Below are 22,798 nucleotides of genomic sequence, written 5' to 3' on the forward strand. Positions count from 1 at the left end.
TTAACAGCGAGTTGAACTAGCCTAGCTGACTTCATGTAAAAAGGATCAGAAATCATTCACGTGTTCTGCAAGCTCAGTGGTAGAGCTGTGGAAGTAATTAGCTCTGGCAGGGTGGCAGTGATAAACATCTGGGAGCAATACCAGCTTCATCTAGCATCGTTGCTTGCAGAATGAACATCTGCTTAGACTGTGTATCTGCTAACTAGAACTGGATGCTGTATCTTAAATGAGGTCATAAAAGCCAAATGTGTAAATACCTTTTCAGTTATTTTTCTTAAAGTTTAACATAGTTTGTTTCTTACCACTACTGGGTAATGAAAAGATGTTTCTCTTTAGTGAACCAAAGTAATTCCTCAGTTAATTGCCTCAGTTTAAGTATGTGATTAGCTCAATTTGTTCTTCTTGATTTGCAGTAGTTGTCTTCACTAAATCTCATCAGTTGCTATCTTGCCTAATAGCTTAATCTTCTTCTACTGTAATTATAAGTCAGAGGGGAAGCTCTTATGGGAAATAAAGGACATACCCATGTAGACACATTCTGTGAGAGAATAGGGCAAAAGTCCTTCTTGATGAAATAATCTATGGATCTGTCTCAAAGCTCTGCACCTCTTTCTTCCTTTGTGTGGCTTCAGGGATTTCCAGATGTGGAATGTCTTTTCCTTATGGAAATCTGGAAGGAGGAGTTGGTCCAGCTTGTCTGATTCTCCAGAAATTCTTGCTGTGTCCTATTGTCTTCACCAGTTTACATGTGTTATCTTTGTTGCTTCTCTCTATCTTGATCTTTGTGTCACTAATACAATCTCACTTCCTTGCTAACCCTTAAGACGTTCTTCCTCTTCCATGACTCTTTTACCTCCTATTTCCTCATGTCTGACGAAAAACTCCACAGCCAAACAATTTCTTTAACAGTTTTTTTGTAAGGAACTTCTAAGACAATCACTAAACAGTGTTTACACTTCCTTTGTTGATCTTTTCAACTGTTGTGCTTTATTTTGAGGGTAGTCTGGTCTGTGCTTTGGGTTTTACAGTCAGAAATGAAATGTGTGCCTTTTGAGGAGGAAGAAAAGCAGCATTTGTATGTGCCCCTTCACTCCATAAATACAGAAAGACACTAATGCCTTGGTTGTAAGCTACCATTTTTGAGAGAAAGTAAATGTTTAAATCTAAGGCAAATGCTTACAGGGCTGATGTTTTAGAATGTGTCCCCCTAAAGCATTTTGAAAGATATCTCATCTTGCTATTGTGGCAAATGCTGATTTAACTTTAACATTATATTATTCATATCTATTTAAAAAATGTAGAATCTGAAATAATTCCATCAGTGAGTGCATTTATGTAATTTTTTTATTTTTTTTGTGGAGAAATCAGTAATATTTTTTGAGTTTTAAAGAAAGAGATACTGATATTCTATGAAGACAGACAGACAAACTAGGACCAGAAAAATGCTTTCATTAAAGCTATCAGAAAAACTTTAAACACAGTCTTTACTCTTTTCCTCTGTAAATTGTATTCTTAAGAAAAGCATACTTTACATAGAAGTTCCCAAACTATACCATACCTTTTAGCTAGTCTTCCACAGACTATGGAAGTTGATATGCGCATTTTGTCTACAGATACAAACTTGTTCAGCTCTACAAGCATGTGACCCAGTGCCAGAACCAAGATTTGCTCTGTCTGTTCACATTTGTGTTTCCCAACATGTTTTTGTATGTGTAAAATAGCATAGACTCCCAAAGAGTAACAGCTTCATTTAAGCATGAGCAAGTGAAAGTCAGTAACCTAGTTTGTAAAGGAAATAATGCTTACATCATCCTGGTGACTTCTCTGGAGAAGAGAAAAAAAAAAAAAAAAAAAAAAAAAGAAATAATGTTTAGGAATCGTACTTTGAGTAGAACCTGATGCAAAGTAAGGCTTGAGGTTTGTCCTGAGGACTTAGGTTTGTCTCTGTGCCTAAAACTGTTAAATAAACAGAGGAGGTAGTCCTGAAATTTGTCCTGTGTTTCCTAAATGAAACATTTACTTGAGACTAATATAATCTGTAGGGGAAAATACCCAGAAATATAAAAATTGGTCTTCAAAATGGTCATATACTGTAGTCATATGCAATGTTGAAGGAAAGATTTAAAAATAGTTGAAAAATTTGTAGTGATTTAACATTTTACAAAAAAAAAAGGTTTTGTTTCAGCTCTCAAACTGGTGAAAATTCTAAAACTTAGTTCTTCAGTGCTGATTCAAGTGGAAGAGAACAGAAAAGCTGGAATTAATACCTGGATGTAATATTTTTCAAGGCATGAACTCTGTCTCTCCTAATAGGAATATTTTTTATAGTAGCTAAACATTAGGACTCCAATGTGTCAAAGAAAATTAAGTTCTATGGTAATATTTAATGGTAATAGCTTAATGAATTATGTGATTTCGGTTGTAATGGCTGCTACTCTGACAAGAAAATGAAATGTAAATTAGTAATTTGATGGATAATCTCTTATCTGGTGGTGTTGCTATGCTAATTTTTTTTTTTTTTTAATTACTGGATGTCTGACTTTTTTTTAAAGTTCGACTCATCTGGGCACTAAACTCTGGCTAATGCTTAGAGGGAATAATTTACATAAGTTTACTTGTGTTATCCTATTAAAATTAACATTTCCCAAATTATCAAATGTCTACAGAAATGAGATTTCTGAATTCCAAGGTCACTTTTGAAACTATATAACTACATAGGCACAGTTGTTTAAAAGCTGTTAGATATTGTTCCATTCTTTGTTGAGCCTTAAATGACTTGAATGGTAGATTCCTGATGTCAGAAGTGATTTGAGACTTTGGTTTCTAAAAGTAATTTCAGGCCCTGACTTTAGAATCTGGATTCATACTCATGTGTAAATAGAGTTTTCCTTAACACTTTTTACATTTGGTTCATTGGTTGTAGACTATTATTTTTTCAGTTACAGTAATGCTCGATGTGTTGTTAGCCTTTTCAAAGTAGAAACATAAATTTTTGCTCATCTCTACGTTTTATGTATTAGCTTAGAGTAAATGTTAGTTAAGTAGTACAAAACTAAATGCTAAAGTTTACTTGAAGTTTGTGAATGTAAAATAACCTCAGCTGCTTCTTAAAAATCTTACTTTAAAATATAAAATGATATAATGAACTTTCTGCTGATGAAACCTGTTGCATTTTCCAATGTGATTTTTTTTTTTTTTTCTTTTGAGAAGATGAACATAACTATCATTGTCAATAAACTTGCCTATCTTTTGGACAGAGGTGTGTGCATAGTATCTTTTTTGATCATTTAGAACTGAATTCTAAGTAGTCACTTTTGTAATTGATTGTTTGTTTGTTTGTTTGTTTAAGAAAATTTGTTCATACTTATGATGGTTTGACATAACTAGTGTTTTATTAACCATGATGGCAACACAGACATTAAGTATAGACAACTATCAAGATGGACAACAGGTAAGTGTGTTTTTATTTCTCTATGAACTAAATACAGTTAGCAAGTGAAAAAAGGTAGTGACTTTTCCCTAATGATTGCTTTGACATTATTTAAGTGTCTGTTCTTGTCTGTAAGTGATAAGCTACTATTCTTTAATACTTGTATACTTATTAAAGGCTTAGCTAATCTTTGCATGACTTCACTTACCTTCTGGAAGAATGGTTAGATAAGTTTTCTTCTGAATTTGCTCTAGATGACTTGTGTTCTGTAATGGTCCTGTTTTTAGGAAAACCAAATGGGCATCTGTAATGTTTTGTGTATGTGATGCTTCAGTGTTCTTACATATTTACAGTTACAATAGATTGATGACATTTACTCAGACTTGTTGGTCTTGACCAAGCGAAGGATAAACTCAGTTATCTAGAATTACATGCTACTTTGACTACACTTGATGCAATTATGCTGCAGGCTGAAAACTGGTAAAATACTTGAATTAATTTTAATGAGATTATTGTTTAGAATTGCTAATTAGAAAGCTGGTCAGTGGGCTTCCAGTTTCTTACTTCTGCTAACAAACAGCTAGACTAATGAAACATACTCAGATATGTCTGGTCATGATGTTTCTTTTTTGTACAACAGGCTGTATATTGCAACAACTTGAATTCCTAAATTAAAATCCTGTTAACTGGAGACAAGTCATGCCATGGCCTGTACTTTTACTAAAGTAAAAAAAAAAAAAAACAAACCCTAAACAACATTTTTACATTACTGTGTCATCCCTAAGCAGTAAATGCAAGTACTTCTGTCAGCAGATGGCAACAGTGGTGAACAGTCAGAAGAAAACCAGCAATTTTTCTCAACTCTTATAAAAAAAAAAATATATATATATATATTTATCTGAATGCAATCTGGGGTTATTGATTTTTTTGTTGTTGTTTGCTTCTTTTATTGCAATTCTAATTTCTCTCTCCTCTCGCCTACCTTACATCTTTTACTTTATTCCTCCAACAAATACATGCCATCCTGTGACAGATCAATGAAAGTAATACCTTTTTTTTAAATAATGGATTGGGAGAGAGCATTTTCTTTCCATTTGTTTTGTATTTTAAGCTCTCAGTGACCAAGATAGACAGGTAATTTGGGTGTCTTCTGCTTTTGTAGTTTGGAAATGTCTCACAGAAAATAGCTTGCAGTTTTGAGTGAGCTATATCCTCCTTTTAGTGAGATAGAGCCCTAACTGAACATATTCTCCCCTTCCAAACTCTGCAGATGTATGGCTCAACATTTATAATCACTTATATGAGTCATCCCCTTTTATTTTGCTCCTCCTTCTTGGTATTAGCCAAGAAATTAGTCTATTAGTTGCATCTTTTTTGCAAGCATTCTGACTTTAAAAACTATGCTTGCTGAGGAAGCTTTTTGCAAGGCAGGCTGCTCTGTTGGGTAGGATATGCTGGCATTTTCTCAGTTTCTGATTTTGCTGGGAGGTGGCTTGGCCCTGACAGATAATAAAGCACAAACCTTTTGGTTCTCCCAGACTTCTTGTTGGGAATAGTATAAATTCCTTTTGCTTATGCTGTGTGGAAATTGATTAAATTCTGTCAGAGTGAAGTTCTCTAATAGTTTCTGGAGGCCAGCTCTCATCTCAGAGGGTTTCTGTGGGTGATGTGATAAGTACATCTCATGGGAAAAGAGGACAGAGGATTGCATTCTGTACACTGCCTTTCTGCAGGTGTCAGTTTTGGCGGCCTACTGATACCTAGAACAGTGTCTGTCCTCTACTTAAGATAAAACTTGGTAGGGTTGAAGTAGGAAAAAAAAAAAAAGATTGCAGTAATTTCTTGTCTTTGTACAGATGTTCCCAGTGCTCAAACGGGAGAAAACCAAGGAGTTTGGGTTGGGGGAGTGGAAACTGACTTTCAGAGGTCAGGTTCCTTTAAGACCTTTTAGTTTGAAAGATATTTAGTTTGAGGTGATTGGAAAACCACTTTCAACACCTTCAAAGCACCTTAAAGGTATTAGCAAGCTCTAGGGCAATTTAGGAGGTGCTCGGTGGAAACTGTGGTTCTCTGTTGTGGAAGATTGTGTGTTAAATGGATTTATAAAAGAGTTACTGCTTTTTTTCTCCAGTAGCTTGACATTCCTAAAATAATACCCTATTACAGTATGTAAATTTGAGTGGTAAAGGTCAGGGGAGATGATGGTCCGATAACTGAAAAGTTGGAGGGACACAGAATATTTCAGTTGTAAGAAAATGTGCATTTTAATGGACAGGAAAAGCTTGAGGATCTCTTCAGTATCTTGATACAATGTACAGTAAGAAATCAGAAAGAAAACTTTAGAGGAGAAACTTTCCTTTCTCTGTTTTCATACTAAAGGCTTTTTATGCAGACATCCCCATAAATTTTTTGAAGAAAAAAAAAATCCTATTTTTTGCTAGTCTATTCCAAAAATAGCCACCTTAGAGACAAAATGCTTTAACAATTTACTAATATCTGTCATTACCATTTTAAAGCTGAGTGCGGAAACTTGAAGTGAGCTTTACACTACCCATCAAAAAGTGCCAAGGATTAAAAGAGGGGTTTTGTTATTGCTATGGCTTTTTGTGTAACTGCCAAGTCATACCAACCTTCTGGCAATTTAGTGGCCTTTTGCATTGCTATTTCCTTAGAAAACAGTACACTTATTTTACGTCAAGCATAGAGATTTACTTACTCTTTTTCTACAGATGCAAGTAGTAACAGAGTTAAAAACTGAACAAGATCCCAACTGCTCTGAAACTGATGCAGAAGGGGTGAGTCCTGCCCCTGTAGAATCTCAGACTCCAATGGATGCAGACAAGCAAGCCATTTACAGGTAGTAATGGACTCGTGTTCTGTCTTTTGACGGGTAAAGAATAGAGATTTAAAAAAAAAAAAAAAATTAATAATAAGTAGCCTAAAATCAGGTGGTCTCTTGGCTAACTGTCCCAGTAGTTTACAGGGAAAGAATCAGATCAAATTAGCTTTACTGTCAGTCTTCAGTCAAAAACAAAAAAATTCCCTTTATTGTGGGATTCTTCAATTTCAGCATAGTTTTAAAGGGTATTCTAAAGGTGGCTGCCTTTAAAGCACAAGTGAAATTTAGCAAGCTACTCAGACTGTTGATCTATGGTCACTATTTGTTATACTGTAGTTTTTCTTTAATGTGAGATTTTATTTTTATTGTAATTAGGCCAATCTTTACTCCCTTTTCTTTAAGGATGACAATCTGGTGCACAGTAATTAGCTCAAACTGGTTTAAATGTTGATGTATAAACGCGCTAATTTGAGATTTTTCCAGTTACATGCTGTGCTAAGCAGCATGCTCAGTTTTGATGAGGTTGAGTGTTCTTTCACTTTAAGTGCTGTATAAAGACATAATTATTACTAGTTTTCAGGTTAAAAAAAATAAAACCAAAAACCCGAAGCAGAAGGATTTTGCAGACTTGTGCTAACAAAATTGTCTTCTCTGAGCATGTTTTTATAGGAGGCCTCTGCATACAGCCTGGATACTATTCTCAATTCTGTGAAGTTATTTATGATGTATAAATAGGGCCCACACTGAAGAATAAATTTATATTATCAGACTTTATTTCATAGTTTAAATCTGCATTCATCCTATTTATAAATACTAATCCTCATTTCTAATGCATGATACTAAATGTATCTCTTTCCACTCAGTTACAGTGAATTAAATAGTATGGCATAACTTTTTAGCTTGTGATTATTCTGTTCATTTAAGTATATATATTTTACTGCTTTACTTGCCTATAGAGTATGTGGTAAATCAAAATTAAAAAAAAAAAAAACAAAAACAAAAACCAAATTTTGATCATGTTTTGCTATAGCAGTCTCTTCCAGGACTTGTCTTTTTGTTTCTGACATGAGTAACTGTACCTTACGTGAGCTAGATGTCTTACTTTTCCATGGTGTACACATAAGTGAAAATACTTATTCATGTATTTTAACTTTTATTCTAGGCACCCACTATTTCCCTTGTTAGCACTATTATTTGAAAAATGTGAACAATCTACACAAGGCTCAGAAGGCACAACTTCTGCTAGTTTTGATGTAGATATTGAAAATTTTGTAAGGAAGCAAGAGAAAGAAGGAAAACCCTTTTTCTGTGAAGATCCAGAAACTGATAATTTGGTAAGTATAAGCTGTCTATTCCATTTCTGAAACAATCATCGCATTTGCCTCTTATTTCAAACTTCTGATCTCAACTGGTACTTACAGTTTCTCCTCACGTTTTTCTTCCTACAAGAGATTCTTCTTCATGTTAACGCTGAGAAACATTTTTTAAAAATTTCTTCTGACTCCATTTTTACCTCTGACCTGTAAACTTACATTGGGCCCTTCACAGTTGTTTCCCATTCTGAACTGGCTGAGATCAGTGTATTAGAGATGAACGGAAACATATGCTTGCCATAGCCAGGTTGACTCTGCAAATCAGTTTAAGAGTGTCAAGTGTATAACATATTTATCAAAAACACGTAATTGATTTAAATGTTTTCCAACATTTTTTTTTAATTGGGGTTCATCTAGTTAATGGGGGAGAAGAGCTGTTACAAGATGAGCTTAGAAACTCTTCGTCATATACAAATTTTTTCTTTGTGTCGTTGTCTCCTTTAGACTTTCTGAAAGTCCTTCCTGTGATGAAGCTGTGATTTCCCTAAGTCTTCCTCTTGAATCACATCTCCAGATAATGCTAATTTCTAAACTGTCTACCTGCCTCATCTCTTTCGAGTTATGTTGCAACTAGATTTTATCACATTCAAGAGTGTTAGAATTACAGAGGTCAAGTGTTCTGTTTCATTTTTGAAAACCTATTCCTTAAAGGGGACTGTGTCAATAAAACAAGTATTCATCCTTGAGTCTACCTCATAGTAGAAAAAGATACTTACCATAAGGAAGTTCACAAACAAAACTAAATTGATATGAGGTTGTAAACAACAGAAATGGTAATGTTTTAAAGCTGATACATAGAAAGATTTATGTGGGTAAATAATACCCTGTGTGGGAGGCAAAGGTAATGTACGTGGAGAAAACTTAAATAAAACCAAGACTTAAACAACAAATTAATCTGAGATGCTGTTTAGAATTGGCAGGGCCGTTGCAGTGAACAGCATGTTAGGAGGGGTACATATTGTAGCAAAAAACGAGTCAATTTTGGCTGCTTTTGCAAGCAGCCTAAATAGTCATTTTACGTAACTTGATTTCTTTCCAAGAAATTTATGACCAATCGTTAGTGTACTTAAGTTCTGGGAAGATAGTATTTAAATAGTATCATAGAAAATAAAGGTACAAGTGTCTCTACATATAATTAGACCAGTGTGAGAGTAAAGAAGGCTGAAAACAGTATGTTCTAGAGTGAGGAAGAACAGCTCTGTTCAAAGAGTCATAAAAAGTTACCTTCTTGGCTACTTGTTACATCCTTTTAGCTGTAAGTTACAATGCACAAGACTGTAATAGCTTAATACGTTGCGTCAACGATCTTAGTCTATGTAAATATAAAGTCACTCACCTTAGATTAAATCTTCTTCAAGGATGAATCTAATTAACACAATTCACTTTGCGCTAATCCACTTGCAAGACTGCTTTCAAAAAGTTCTCTTACAGCTTTGGCTGTGGAGCTGTTTGTTTTACAGAAGCTTTTGTTTTCAGTTTGGAAACATTTTGGGGCTCAAATAACATTTTTGTGTTAGGTGACCCAAAACAATGCCCTTCAGGATGAATCAAAAGCAGCTAAAGGAGGACACATAATCTGAGAGTATCATTATGCATAAGTATTAGTGTGAAAATTCTCAGTTTATAAATGAAGAACTGAAGAACAGGCATTGGCCACTTTGACCAAAGTTACAACTAGAACAGAATTGAACACCCAAAATCTCAATTTAATAACTTTAAACATTTGATCTTTGTGAGCAAATTTTTATGCAGCTCACCTGAGAAATACTTACTGATACAGACAGTGACTTAGTTTTCTAAGTAGGAAGAAGCATTGGCATACCTACTAAAACAGTTCCATGAGCAAACCCTATAGCAGAATAACTGTTGTCAACTGTAGGAATTAAAAATAGAATATGAAAGAAGAAAAATAAAGGCAAGGAGACTTAAATGATAATTTTCTTTAGTTACTGCCCTAGTGTGAGCAGCAGAGGTGTGGGGTGCTTTGCTTTTTAAAAAGTTCTTTTTATTTAAAATGTGAGTGGTGTAATATTTATTACATACTTGTAGCAAAATATAATGATTGTCTTATGTTTGTAAGCAGAAGTAAGTATTTTAGAAGGGTTACAATGAGATCATCTGACTGTGAAGAGTATGGCTGTGCTGTTGGGGTGGAGAAATCCTTGAAGATTGAGGGCCACTGGTATCAACATTCTTGATCTTTCTTGAACAGGAAAGCACTCAGGCAAATTTGGGGGAGGAAGGGGCAGAGGAAAGTGCATTATTGAGGGAGAAGGAGATGAATACTTTAAAGAGTTATTAGGTTCTGAGGAAGACTAAATCCAGGCTAAAACCTGAAGTTCGTAACAGATGCTAATTTGTACATGTAACAAAATCTTGTGGGACCTTTCGTTGTTAAAGAATGAATTGCACACGGAATTCCCCAAATAACATACTGGTTTCAGGATCTTGTGGTTTGACCCAGGTATCCAGAAAGTTGGCTAACAGGAATGCATATCATTTTGGAATTGCTTCTTTCTTTATCTGTTTCACTTTGTGGTATGTTTAGGTTTTTGTTACTGCTATCAGTGACACCTCCAGAGTGCTACTTGTACATCAGCTGTGAATTTGAAGACACCAGCAAAATTTTCCATTACTCCTTCTTCAGAAACATTTTTGAATAGGCTTGCCTCCAGTACTTTACTCAAAAATGATAGTTCTGTTCTTCACGAAGCAGGACTGCTGACCTGCTAAGCCTCAGGTTTTCTTCTTAATTTGTAACTCTGAATTCAATACAAATATAGTTTTGCCTTATCTCTCTAATCCCAAATTCTTTTCAGAAGTACATCTGAAATGTAATAGCTGGAATGTAGTAGTTCTGGCTCAGGTGATGAGGAAGGAGCAATGGATGTGATTTATCTTTGTTTTAGTAAGGCTTTTGACATTGTCTCCTATAATGTTCTCATACACAAACTGATAAAATTAAAGACTAGAAATGAGCAGTGAGATGGACTGAGAACGGTGTGAACTGCTGGGCTCAAAGGATTGCTTTCAGCAGTATTAAGTCCAGTTGAAGGCTAGTCATTAGTGGTGTTCTCCAGGGACTGATATTGGAAGCAATGCCGTTTAACATCTTCATTAATGACCTGGGTGATGGGACAGAGTGTACCCTTGGCAAGTTTGTAGATGTTGCAAAACTGCGAGCAGTGGCTGATGACCAGATGGCTGTGCCATCATTCAGAGGTATTTTGTCTCTTTTGGAGAAATAGGGAAATGGGAATCTCTTGAAGCTCAACAGAGGGAAATGCCAAGTCCTGTACCTGGAGAGGAATAACCCCATGCACTGATACATTCTGGGGGGCCAACATGTTGGAAAGCAGCTTTGCAGAAAAGGACCTGACAGTCCTGGTGGACACCAAGTCAAATATCAGACGGCAGTGCATCCTTGCGGTGAAGAAATTCAACATACTTGGGCTGTGTTATGAAGAGTGTTGTCATCAAGTCAAGGGATGTGATCCTTTGCCTCTGCTTGACACTGGTGAGGCACATCTGGAGTGCTGGATACAGTTCTGGGCTTCCCACTACTAGACATAGACATACTGGAGTGAGTCCAGGAAAGGACCAAAAACATGATCAAGGCACTAGAGCATCCCTTGTGAAGAGTCTTTCAGTGAGCTGAGACTGTTCAGCCTACAGCAGTGAAGGTCTGGGGGCATATTATCAATGTATCTAAAAACCTACCGGGGAATAAAGAAGACAGACTTTCTCTGCTCAGTGGTACTCGGTGAAAAGGCAAGAGGAAATGGACATAAATTGAAACACAGGAAGTTGAATTGAAACACATAAGAATAAACATTTTTACTGTAAGGGTGGTTGAATCCTGGAGCAGGTTGCCCACAGAGGTTGTGGAGTCTCCATCCTTGGAGACAGTCAGTACCCAACTGGACGTGGCCCTGAGCAACCTGCCCTAGTTGACCTTGCTTTGAGCAGGGGGTTTGGATTAAACAATCCCAGGAGACCCTTCCAATCTCAACTAAAATGTGGGTATTGTGAGCTTTCAAAGATAGGTTTCCCAAAGGTCCTGCATGCTTTGATCTGTTTCACATACTTTTGGTTGTACACAAACATTCTCTCAGAACTAGCTTACTTTGGTTGTAGATGGGTCTGCTGTGTTCAAATAATCCTTCCTACTGATTGACCTGTTTCTGATTTTAGTGGTGACAAAGTCTCTTGGTTTATGTGGTATTTGTTAATGGACTGCACAAATCTGGTTGATTTTGCTTGAGATGGATGGGGAAGTGTTTGTCTTGCCTTGCGTGGTTGCTGTCAGTACTGTCTTAAACTGGAACCATATGGCAAAGCCAAAAATCTTTGGCAGTGAACTCCTGTTCTGTAATCATATTGCTAGCTATGACTTTCTATTAGTAGATACCAAATGAAATCTGAGTGTGACTTGTCCTCTGCCTGTCCTGAAGGTTGGGGACTCTAAACAGCTGACATTCTGACAAGCTGTTAATTTTGTCAGAGGCAATGAGTAGAAGAGTTTCTGTCAAGTTGCAAAATAGCTAGTATGGTTTTCAGTCTCTTCTTCAGCTTGAAATACTTCTGCTTGCACAGAGAAGGCTGTAGCTGGGCAGTTTTTTCTGCCTTGTGTCACATAAATATATACATTTTTATAGAGATGAAAAATTCTTTTTAGTAGGGAGGGATTCTGATATTGTGCACCTTTATGTCTTATGTTCTTGCTCTCTCTTCCTTTTTCACTCCAATGTTAAATGAACCATTCACTTGAAAGGAAAAGTTAGTGAAGACTGCCAATTAGAACAAGCCAGAAGGGTGGAGCAGGTAGGCCGGACAGCAGGTTGCTTTCTGCCTGTGCTCTTACCCGACTCTAGCAGTCAAACAAATAAGCTGTAAAACCTTGCTTGGTAGCAGTCATTCAATTTGGAGCCAAAGCTAAACTGAGACTATTATAGTACTTTAAGAGACAAATTCAAGTCTTACCCAAAAAGAGTCACAGGCCTGCCTACAGTAAGGAAATTGGCCACTGATTCAGCTGTTTCACCATTTTCCTTTTACTTCTTTTGGAAGTGTCATGTAGAACTCAACTACAATGCACAGTGTTTGTGAATAAGCTTAAACTAATGGCTTCAAAACAGCAGAATATGATTTTAGGCTCCATGCTGCCTATAGGCTAGTTGCCTAGATAAAAGAAATTGTGAAGGGTCACAGATACTGACTGAAGGGCCTTTTGCAATCCTGGCAATGTTTCCCACTGTGCACTCACCTGGAATGCCATGAGTATTCCAAAGGAAAAGTCTGGATTTCACCCAGAGGATCATAGACTGTTAATGTGGACAGCACAGGCATTAGATGAGTTTGACCAGAAAGGAAGTTCATTAAGAGCAGCGTATGGTTGTTCTAACTTGAGTAGCTCTTAGTAAACTATGGTCTAGATTACCTTGTTACTTTGGTGTTATGGTTTCCATTCTCAATTATTTTGTGGTTTCCTGCATTAGTAGTATAAAGGATTTCAGCAGTGGGAAATACAGGCAGCATCAACCTGAAATTTAATTTTAAGGATATCCATATATCGCTAAACCTGGCCTGTAAACCAAGTTTCAGTCCTTTTTTATTATCTAGATGGAGGGATTCCATTCTTTCTAGTTAACCACTCCAGCAGTGTCAGTTGGTGATCTTGAAGCGGCATGGCAAAGGGTTATGGTCAACACAGAAACAGTATTACTAGGCCTTTTGTTTTTGCAGGGTCTTTCCCAAGTCTGAGTTTGTCAGACACATTGTGAAAACTGAAAGAGGGTAGATTCAGATTAGGTATAATCTGAAAAAGAACACTCTGAGTGAGACACTGGAATGTGTTGCTCAGAGAAGCTGTGGCTGCCCCCTCCCTAGCAGTGTTCAAGGCCAGGTTGGACAGGGCTTGGAGCAACCTGGTCTAGTGGAAGGTGTCCCTGTTTGTGGCAGGTGGGGCTGGAACTAGATGATCTTTAAGGTCCCTTCCAACCCAAACCATTCTTTGATTCTATGAAAATAGGATGTTTGCAGTGAAATGGATGAGAACACTTGTAGAAATACTGATGGCTTCTGGATCAGGTCAGAACTTTGGTATTAGGCTTCAGCATATTTAGAAGAGTGAGAATTTCTCAGAAGAGATGGTAAGAATTTGAAAAGAGTTGGAAAAAATGGCTCTTTCTTGTGGAAGTTTTATTTTCCTTAAATGTATTTTTAAGGTACTCTGCGAAACCACCTGGATTAAGCATAATTTTTATTTGATCTATTGCTATGTTGCTATTCTTCTATATGTGCATTCATGTAATAGTCAGCAGTGGTTTGTGTTGAAAACCTGCAGCATTAAAAAACCCACAAAATTGTGTTATGGCTTCACTGAAGCATGAAGTTTCTGTTGTTGTCTCTTCCTTTGTCTGAGAAGCGTATAAGATGTCTCTTTTCCTTCCGAGGAAGAGCGTATCACAGGAAAATGTAAAGTTCAATTCTAAGATCTGTTGAAAGAAAACTTAGAAGCTTCAGTGCTAGCTCCTGGACAGATTTTAGCAGCTTGCTCTGAGATGTAGGAAGTCTTGTCATTCTAGGTATGTTTTTACTTTTAATGCAGGTTCATCTTCCAGTCAGAAGAGGTAGTTGTCTTTGGACTGAAACTCTCCCAGAAGTTCCAGTACATCCCTAATAAAAACACAAAGAAAAGGGCTTTTCTGTGGTTTGCTCTTCAAGAACTATTGGCTGCGAACAGAACTTTGAAACTTTTCCCTTCCAACTTCACTCGCTCTGACCACACAAGTTAGACTATTCAGGGAGGTAAAAGAGAGAGGTGCAAGTTTATGATTTTTTTTCAGTAAATATTGAGCTCTTATAGTATGCTGTGGCACAGATATATTCTATCTGAGCCAGAATTATCCTCAGTCTTGGAATGTCTTATACAGGATTCTTCTGGTTTTCAACAATTTTTGTTCTCTCTTTGTGATTCTTGGTCGCTCATGCTGTCTGTGTCTCCATTGGTCGTCTCTGAACCTGATGTAAGTGCTGATTAGCTGCAAAAAGTTCTGCAGATTTCCCCTTTTCAAATCCTTATCCCTGTGGGAAGGATGGGGAAGCTGAAGGTTGTGCTTACATTTTACTTACTAGGCTGGACATGTGCTTTCTTTCCCAGAGCTTTGATGTTCTCCATATCATTTTGGATTGTTACTTTACATCGACTTTAGTCCTTATATCGAAGATCAGTACCAGAAGAGAAGTCTTGGCTGTTAAGAACCAGATCTTGGTAGTCTGTATTGCTAGCCAGAGGTTCCCAAGTGCATCATGCTCAGCTGCATCTCCATAACATGGAGTATCATCTGTTGGAGCTCCTTACCCTTTGCCATCTCTATCTCATTTTCACACATAAAACGGATCTTGGAATGAACCACCTTCTCCATTAGTATCCTTTAGTGCTTAGGACTTACATGGACAGGTTCCTCCATGTCTAAGAAATTGTTCAGCATGAGTATTTGCAGATAATTTCAGGCCTTTCACAGATTACATTATGTTTTAAGACATCCAGTAGTACTTAACACTTCTTTGTTGCTTACTGTTAGCTAAGACACTGGGGAAACATCATGTTGCCTTAGGATGGTTCCTACCTCTTGTATAGCTTCTTTTCAGAGTAAGCTCTTCTCATATATGAGTGGCCTTTTAAATTTCCCCACATTAATAGGGCCACAGGACGATGCAGGTTGGATTACAAGCTCAAGAAGTTCTGTAGTCCAACCTCCTTGACAGGGTAGGGTCAGCTGTGAAGTCAGAGCAGGATACTTAATGGCTTTAGCAAGTCTAGAAACAGTGCAAAATAAGGGGTGTTAAATATACTCTCACTTTTGTATTTGAACAGGACACTGCCTTTTTTGAAGACCCCCATGAGGTTTTTTGTTTCATTTGGGGTAGGGATTTTTGGTTCAGTACCCTTTTCTCAAAGACCAGCCTACTGAATTTTTAGTTGTGTCAGGAAAATTGTAGTGATGGTGAAGCCAGCAGATGTCATTTGAATATTCTTGACTGAACAAGCCATACTTTTGCATTTCTGAAAAGTGTTCTTACTATTGTAATGTGCAGAACTGTCTCATAAACTTTTAGCCATACCTTTCCTAGCTATGTCTCATAGCTGGGTACTCAAAATAGTGGAGACAGTTTATCAAATCAAAACAAATGAAAACAAAATACTCCCTCTCCCAGAGTTTGTATTCTTCCTCTGAAGACCTAAATCACCCTGGAAGGATTTGCTCAGGAAGGTAGGTGAGCTGTGAATGTACATATGTTAATTGTTCTTTTGCAAATGAGAAGGATCATTTGAGTGAGATTACTTGTCAGTATATGGAGATTCTTTCATGTATGTTGTCCACATATGCATTTGATATATGCTTATGCTATGAGCCCTGAAATCTGTAAAAAATTCTGGGTATGTGTTTTAGATAAACAAAGGTGAGTTGGGGATTATGACTAAAGTAGTGCATAGTGTGTTCTGTGCCCTTTGCATCATATGCTTAAGGCACTGAAAAGACAGGACACAGGCAAATCTAAAGCATTTTTAGGACTAAAGATGTCTCCAAATTCAGTATATGATATCCAAAGAATATTCAGATATAAATATAACGGTTTTAGCAAGTACTGGAAGTTTTCAGCAATCTTTCTCTGCTTAATAGTTTACCATTATCTTTATTTACAATGGTTTCAAAAATATACATACATCTCATGGCTACTTCCATCTTTGTGTGTTTCTCTGAAATGATGCTCCAGGTTTATTTCTACAGCTGAAAAGGCTGAATCAATTGGGTTATAAAAATTCATTGTTCTGTGACATATTCTACTCAGTAGCACTACATAACAAAAACATGGTTATTGTAGATTTTTAAGGTATGCCTTTTAAGAACACAGGAATGAAATATTACTGCTGCTGTGATCTGTCTAGAAGCATTTCTTTCTATTACCTTTGTCCAGCATGGGTGATTTTTATCAGGAGTTCTCGATTTTATTTTTTTTTTTTTAGTTTCAAGGAAAGTGAAATTCTGCCAACAAATTTAAGTTTGATCCACCCATGCTGCAAGAGAGCAGGAGACATATGGCCACAATTAGTGTAGTTGTAAACGAGTAAATAGGTTCTGGTGACAGGCACAGCGTATTTACAAAGTTCTGTTTGCCTTCCTAACCACAGTAGTGTAGCTTCCTGTAAGAGTAGTGTGACTGTGTGGCTCTGCAGAAACCTGGATAGCGTTACTAATTCTTGGTTTATGGCTAATTTTGACTTTAATTCAACTTTCACTTCAAGTATCAATTTGAAAATAAATACAAGCTGAAGGAAGGACTTATATTCTTCCTCCAAACAAATTCTGATAAATACATAATATTAACATGGGTAATGGTTTAAGGAAAAAAGTCCTCCTGACTGAGCAAAACTAATCACTAATACAATCAAATATTATGCGCTCAAAGGCATATTTTTGTTACCTCAGTTTTAGCTAAATGTTTAAGGCATTCACTAATAAATGTGCTTGCTGTTGGTCTGCCACACATGAAATATTCTATAATTCAAGTTTTTGTCTCTGAAACTCTGACTATTGGAGTATTACAGAACAATCAATAATTCTGAAAGCAGCAAAATATCTTTAAACATAGATGACATTTGTTTTGTGTTAAAATCTAGTTAAATTTGCATCGTTTAACTTGGTTGTGTTTAAAGGTATTTAAATATAGTTTAAACAACAGCCTCTGCTGAGGGCTGTTTTAGAAGATTGCTGTTTTATATACCCCAGCACTGGTCCATTGTACTTAACTATTTCAAAGGCTTTTGGTGTCGGAGGTCATAAGAGTTACCAGATATTTGGATCAACTGCCTCAAGTTTACAGCTCTTTGATTTTTCTGCAGTTCTGCTTTTAAAGATAATACGTTGGATTTTTTTCTTTTTAGCCCTGAGAATGGATAAGATTTCCTTTTTTGTTATCACTTCATTTTTTTCCTCTTGTTTATTTTAACATACAATTGTCTACACTGCATGAGTGTCATACAACTGGAATACCTTCTACTGAAAAAACAGGGAAAAGATCTGTCACAATGAAAGCTAAAGTTGTCACAGTTGAGGGGGGAACACACCCAGAAGTTTGCCTGCCTTGATTTCCTTCATGTGCTTTGAACAAAGGCAACTTCAGCTCCCAGTTGGCTTCTTTAGCTCAAAGTAATGAGTGTATTACTTAGTAAGCTATCATTTCTGGTCACAGTGCTTTGTCCAGTTAAAAGATCCTTCGTATAGGACAGATTTTTTAAAAAAATGCTAAAATCAGGCTCTGCACTGTTTTTCAAAATTATAATTTATTCAGTTTCATAAAACTGAAGCATATTTTTCTTTGAGATCTAGCATAGCAAGTACATGTTGGGGATGGCATGCTGTATGAAAAATAAAGTAATTAATTACTTTGCCAGTGTGTTATGAACATATTTGAATGTCCTGAATTTCCTGCTGCTTCATGAAAATTTAGACCATCTGGATTTGGTTTTAGCTTTTGATCTTCTGCCATGACCCTTACAATCACCTAAACTATTTTTATGCTGTATGTAATACCATTAGCTATCCAAGCTTACAAGTCTTTTTCTGGCAGTAAGCTTGGTAAGTATTCTCATCACATACATATCTCCTGTGCTTCAAGTTTTGTTTAAACATGGATTTGTTACTGGATTTAGTGTTTTGTATTTAATGGCTTCTATTTCAGAAACAGTCTCCTCACCTGAAAGTTATCACAAGATTTTACCTCAGATTTATTAATCTTTGACATACAATTGCAGGGGAACTTCAGAGCTCTAGAACCGAAGAACTGTTTGATAACTTTAAGCTTTGTTGAACAATGTGACAAACTTTGGGAACTCTTTATTCTGATTTTTATAGAAAAATAAAATCTATTGTGTTTTTGTTATATTGAGATGGCAGGCTGTTTACTGTACCTTTCACTCTCTCTAGTGATCTATGTGACAAATTTGTGCTAAGTCCCAAGAAGGATCTTCTCAGTGTATCTCAAATTCATCTGTACACTTTTGGCTTTCTTGGGTCAGGGTGTAATGTGGAACAGAACCTGATGTTTTTGATATGTAGTTCAAGATGGCTATTGTTTCCCAAGCCTGTTCCAACCATGCTTTTCAAATAATATGTGTGGATAGGATTACTTTCTTTCACTTTCAGTCTTCTGTGGTATATGACCTAGAGTTGTATGATGGGGCTAGGGATCACGTGGACATGAAGGCTCGTTCTGTGCTCCATGTACAGCTTAACTATACTCTGTCTTTCTAATGTGTCCCAGAGACAAAGACTATGTTGTTGTCATGTTTTGTTTCCCCTGGATGGTAGTTTACTTATGCAGTGGAATGATACAGGTTTTGCATATAGACATGCTCCTGTCATGTTTCAGAAGCATAATGATCAGCGCTAGAGAACTCTCGTCAGCACTTAGCAAATAGGAACTCTGCTTCAATTGGATAGCCTTTTTTACTGGAAGGTAGTGTTTGCTTAAATCTCGAATTAACTATTTTTTAAATTAACAGTTATTTTGTTTCCTTTTTTTTCTCAATTCTGTCCCTAGATGGTAAAAGCAATACAAGTTCTACGTATCCACCTGCTTGAGCTAGAAAAGGTTAATGAACTCTGCAAGGATTTCTGTAGTCGTTACATTGCCTGCCTGAAGACAAAAATGAACAGTGAAACTCTATTAAGTGGAGAGCCTGGAAGTCCTTATTCACCTGTGCAATCTCAGGTATATTTCAAATATAGTTAAGTGTATTTTTGCTTAAATTTCCTTAAGAAGTTATAACTACGCTTCTGTTGCTATTAGCTTGCAAACAAGAATTTGTACTACAGTTTCTTTCACTTTCTCAAAATCTGTTATTGAGTAGAAACAGATGTATTTTTTTTTGTGCACACCTGTGTGCCACTGTCTGATGGACATGTGTTGAAATGTGCCAGAACAGAGTTACCTTTTTAGTCTGTCTTCCTTTTATGATTTTTTCCCTTAGCTCAACAAATGAGATATTCTGAATAGCCTGGATTTGCTGTTTTGTTGGAAGGAGGCTGGGAAACAGAATAAACAAAGGAGGAGGGGAAAAAAAAATCCTTGTTAAAAAGGTCTCCTTAGTCTGGTCTGCCTCATTAAAATATTGAGATGACTGATACTTTTTTATACACAATCTGTATTCTGGAACAAATAGACAATGTCTAATGGATTGTAGTTGCAATATTTGAGATGTGTGTCATTGCATGTCACTTGGGGTGACTGTGTATCTATGAACAGTACCCATTTCTGTACATGGGAACTTCAGTTTATATATTGTCATTACCTAAATGCCATTACCTAAATGCAATAACCAGCTGCATTTTTTGTAGTAAATTGACAGCAGTTAATTAACAACAGCTAGTATGTTATGGTTGATACTTCTGCTGTTAGGTGCTGGAAGGTGAGCCCTGCCATCTGAGTACCTACTAGATACTGAGTCTTAGGGGAGGGCTCTTCTCTGACTTATTAAAATGTGTTTGATGCTCTGTATACTGAAAATAATGACCTTTAAACTTCACTATCTGGACTTCTTACTTAGGTTTTGGTGTCTGGAAGCATAGAAAGGAGAGTCTAAAATCAGATAAAAACAACTTTTAAAAGATTTTTTTTTTTTTTCTATATTTGTTACAGGCTTCTGTAGAGACAGGAGCGACTGAATTTTGCATTTTGTAACAATAGAGATTATTCATACATATTAAGGAATGTGTCAAGGTTTGCATGGTCAGGGCTGAGTAAGAACTGTCCTAAGCAGAGTAAAACATATTGGGCATGTTAAATATACATTATTTTGAAACTGAAGGAATTAAGGTATTAACTAAAATTCTAAAGCTTTGATGCTTGTAATAAGAGAGCGTCAAGGGTCCATTTCATCTGTCCTTTTTCCCTTGTGCCTTTGGAAACTCTCTTAGTGTTTATATAATGAGAATAATTTATCTCCTAAAATTTCTCAAGATAGTTTTATATCTTTTCGAACAGTTGCTTTCATGAGGGTTTTCAAAGGTAATGGTTGGTGATAATGAGAAAGTTAATGTAGGTAATGATGAACCTCTAATGAAGTCTTTTTCTCTTTGAAGTTAATCCTATGATTAAACTCCAAATGTATTTTTAGAGCCAAAATTACACAAGTATGCTTTATCTCCTTAAAAAAAATTTAAGGAAAAAAAATTTAAAAGGCAAGCAACTAATTGTTTTATTTTTCTAGCAAATTCCAAGTGCCATTGCAGGCACACTCAGTCCCCAAGGGATTATGGTGCCAGCATCAGCATTGCAGCAGGGAAATGTAACTATGGCAACAGTAGCAGGTATGACACAGTAAAGAAAAACTGGCACTTTGCTCTTAATTTTGGTTTCTTTTATAGTTGTTACAAAAAATACACAAATAGTTTTTAAAATGTGTTTCAACTTTTAATACTTGAAAAGTTGTTATAATACAGTCAAGTGTCTTACTGGTTTCTGAATGTTCATTTAATTTATATGTGTACCAAGTATGTGAGTGGAGGTTACATATATAATAATAAGAGATCTTTCTGTGCAACACTACTTTTGTTAAAATACATTTCAGAGACTGGGATGTCTTACTCTTTTTTTTTTTTTTTTTTTTTTCTTTTTTTTTTTTTCCCTTCAAAAAAATACTTCTGTTTGACAAAAGCATTGCATTACCTAAAATAATTCCACTTGTTAGCTGTCTCATGCTTAATGGAGTTTGGAACCACACCTGCAAGTCTGTGAAATCTTTGATACCCATGTTGTTCTGTTATTGCATTCATTTGAACTGAAATGTTTTATCTTGCTTCTAAGCAAGGTTTTAAAACAAGCAAACAGAAAAAAAACCTTTGACTACAAATGCAACAAAGCGATGCAGTTTGCTCCCACAGCGTATACTTCCAGAGAGGTTATCCCGAAACACAATATGTGCTTTGTGGCCTTGGTCCCAGGACCCCATGTCCATTCACCAATTCTGTCACCTTAGTTGACCCAAAAGTCTAGGTGTCACCCAGCTGACTGCCCTAGTCAGTTGATGCACAAAGGTGTGGTTTTGGTGTTGTGACCCTTGTTGGCTGAAGAGTTAGCTCAATTAAAATGGTGAACTATTTTATAGTGTGATAGTATAGATTTAATTTGAAAATAAATTTAGAATGCCTAAAGTAACAGGGAAACATATGCAGATTTTTGTGGATGGAAAAAATTTTACTGTAGCATAGAGCACATCTTGAATACTTACCAGGAAAGAATAGTTGATGTATTGTCTGCAGTGTTGATGTGTTTGTGTGTTTAAAGAGAATAATGTTTGGAGGTCTTTTACTTAATATAATCTTTGTTACTGTTTTGTTTTAAGGGGGAACAGTGTATCAGCCAGTCACTGTGGTCACTCCACAAGGTCAAGTGGTGACACAAGCACTGTCACCTGGGACTATTCGGATCCAGAACTCTCAGGTTTGTTTCCTGGGCTTCACAGATTAGTATTCTGGGTTGAAATAAATCTCACTGGTCTTAAGAGTTTTAGTTTAAATTTGACAGACTATCAATTAATGCAAACACTATTCTAGGAGTTACCAGTTGTATAACATGTCATAAGGTCCCAGACAGATCTCCCTTGCCGTGACAGGTCATCATAGTTCCTACTTGTTAAAGATCTTGTTTTACTGATGGCAGAAAAGTATACGTACATGGATTTTAAAAACCAAGCAAACAAAAAATCACCCCCAAACCCAACAAACAAAAAAACCCCACACCAAACCAAAACCCCCTCTGAATTAAATAGATACTTTTTCAGTTAATACAACTTTTCTAATTGTTGAACTAGGTTTATGGCTGGATAGATTACTATATTGCATTATGGTGCCACACTACTGTTGTCAGAAATTTTGACTTTTTGTCACGATGGCAACCACTAGTACTGTGAAACTGTATGTATTTCAGAATTTATGTTGAGAAGCATTTTGCCATAAAACCTTTAAAATACTCAGTTGAGACTATGAGATAAGGGCCAGCACTCTTTTTTTTGGGGGGGAAGACTCTTAAAGAATTTAATCTGGAGAGCTCAAAGAAACAACTGAGGAAAAGGAAACATGAAAACTAGAC

At 36.3% G+C, this 22,798-nt stretch overlaps 1 protein-coding gene across 4 annotated transcripts in view; it reads left to right on the top strand.

Moving 5' to 3' along the window:
- The window catches only part of PKNOX1 (PBX/knotted 1 homeobox 1), a 46,952-nt gene that overhangs the window by 12,629 nt on the left and 11,525 nt on the right, over positions 1-22,798 (top strand). For 3 of the 4 annotated variants that reach the window (XM_074904309.1, XM_074904319.1, XM_074904328.1), the window contains 6 exons: positions 3,350-3,451; positions 6,160-6,287; positions 7,432-7,603; positions 19,250-19,420; positions 20,919-21,018; positions 22,053-22,150. In XM_074904309.1, coding sequence (XP_074760410.1) covers positions 3,401-3,451; positions 6,160-6,287; positions 7,432-7,603; positions 19,250-19,420; positions 20,919-21,018; positions 22,053-22,150 — 720 coding nt within the window. In that variant the 5' untranslated portion in view covers positions 3,350-3,400. The remainder of the gene's footprint in view (positions 1-3,349; positions 3,452-6,159; positions 6,288-7,431; positions 7,604-19,249; positions 19,421-20,918; positions 21,019-22,052; positions 22,151-22,798) is intronic. The other variant, XM_074904337.1, reaches the window with a different exon arrangement.

The sequence above is a fragment of the Athene noctua genome, chromosome 1 (genome assembly GCF_965140245.1).
Source record: "Athene noctua chromosome 1, bAthNoc1.hap1.1, whole genome shotgun sequence".
Lineage (NCBI taxonomy): Eukaryota > Metazoa > Chordata > Aves > Strigiformes > Strigidae > Athene > Athene noctua.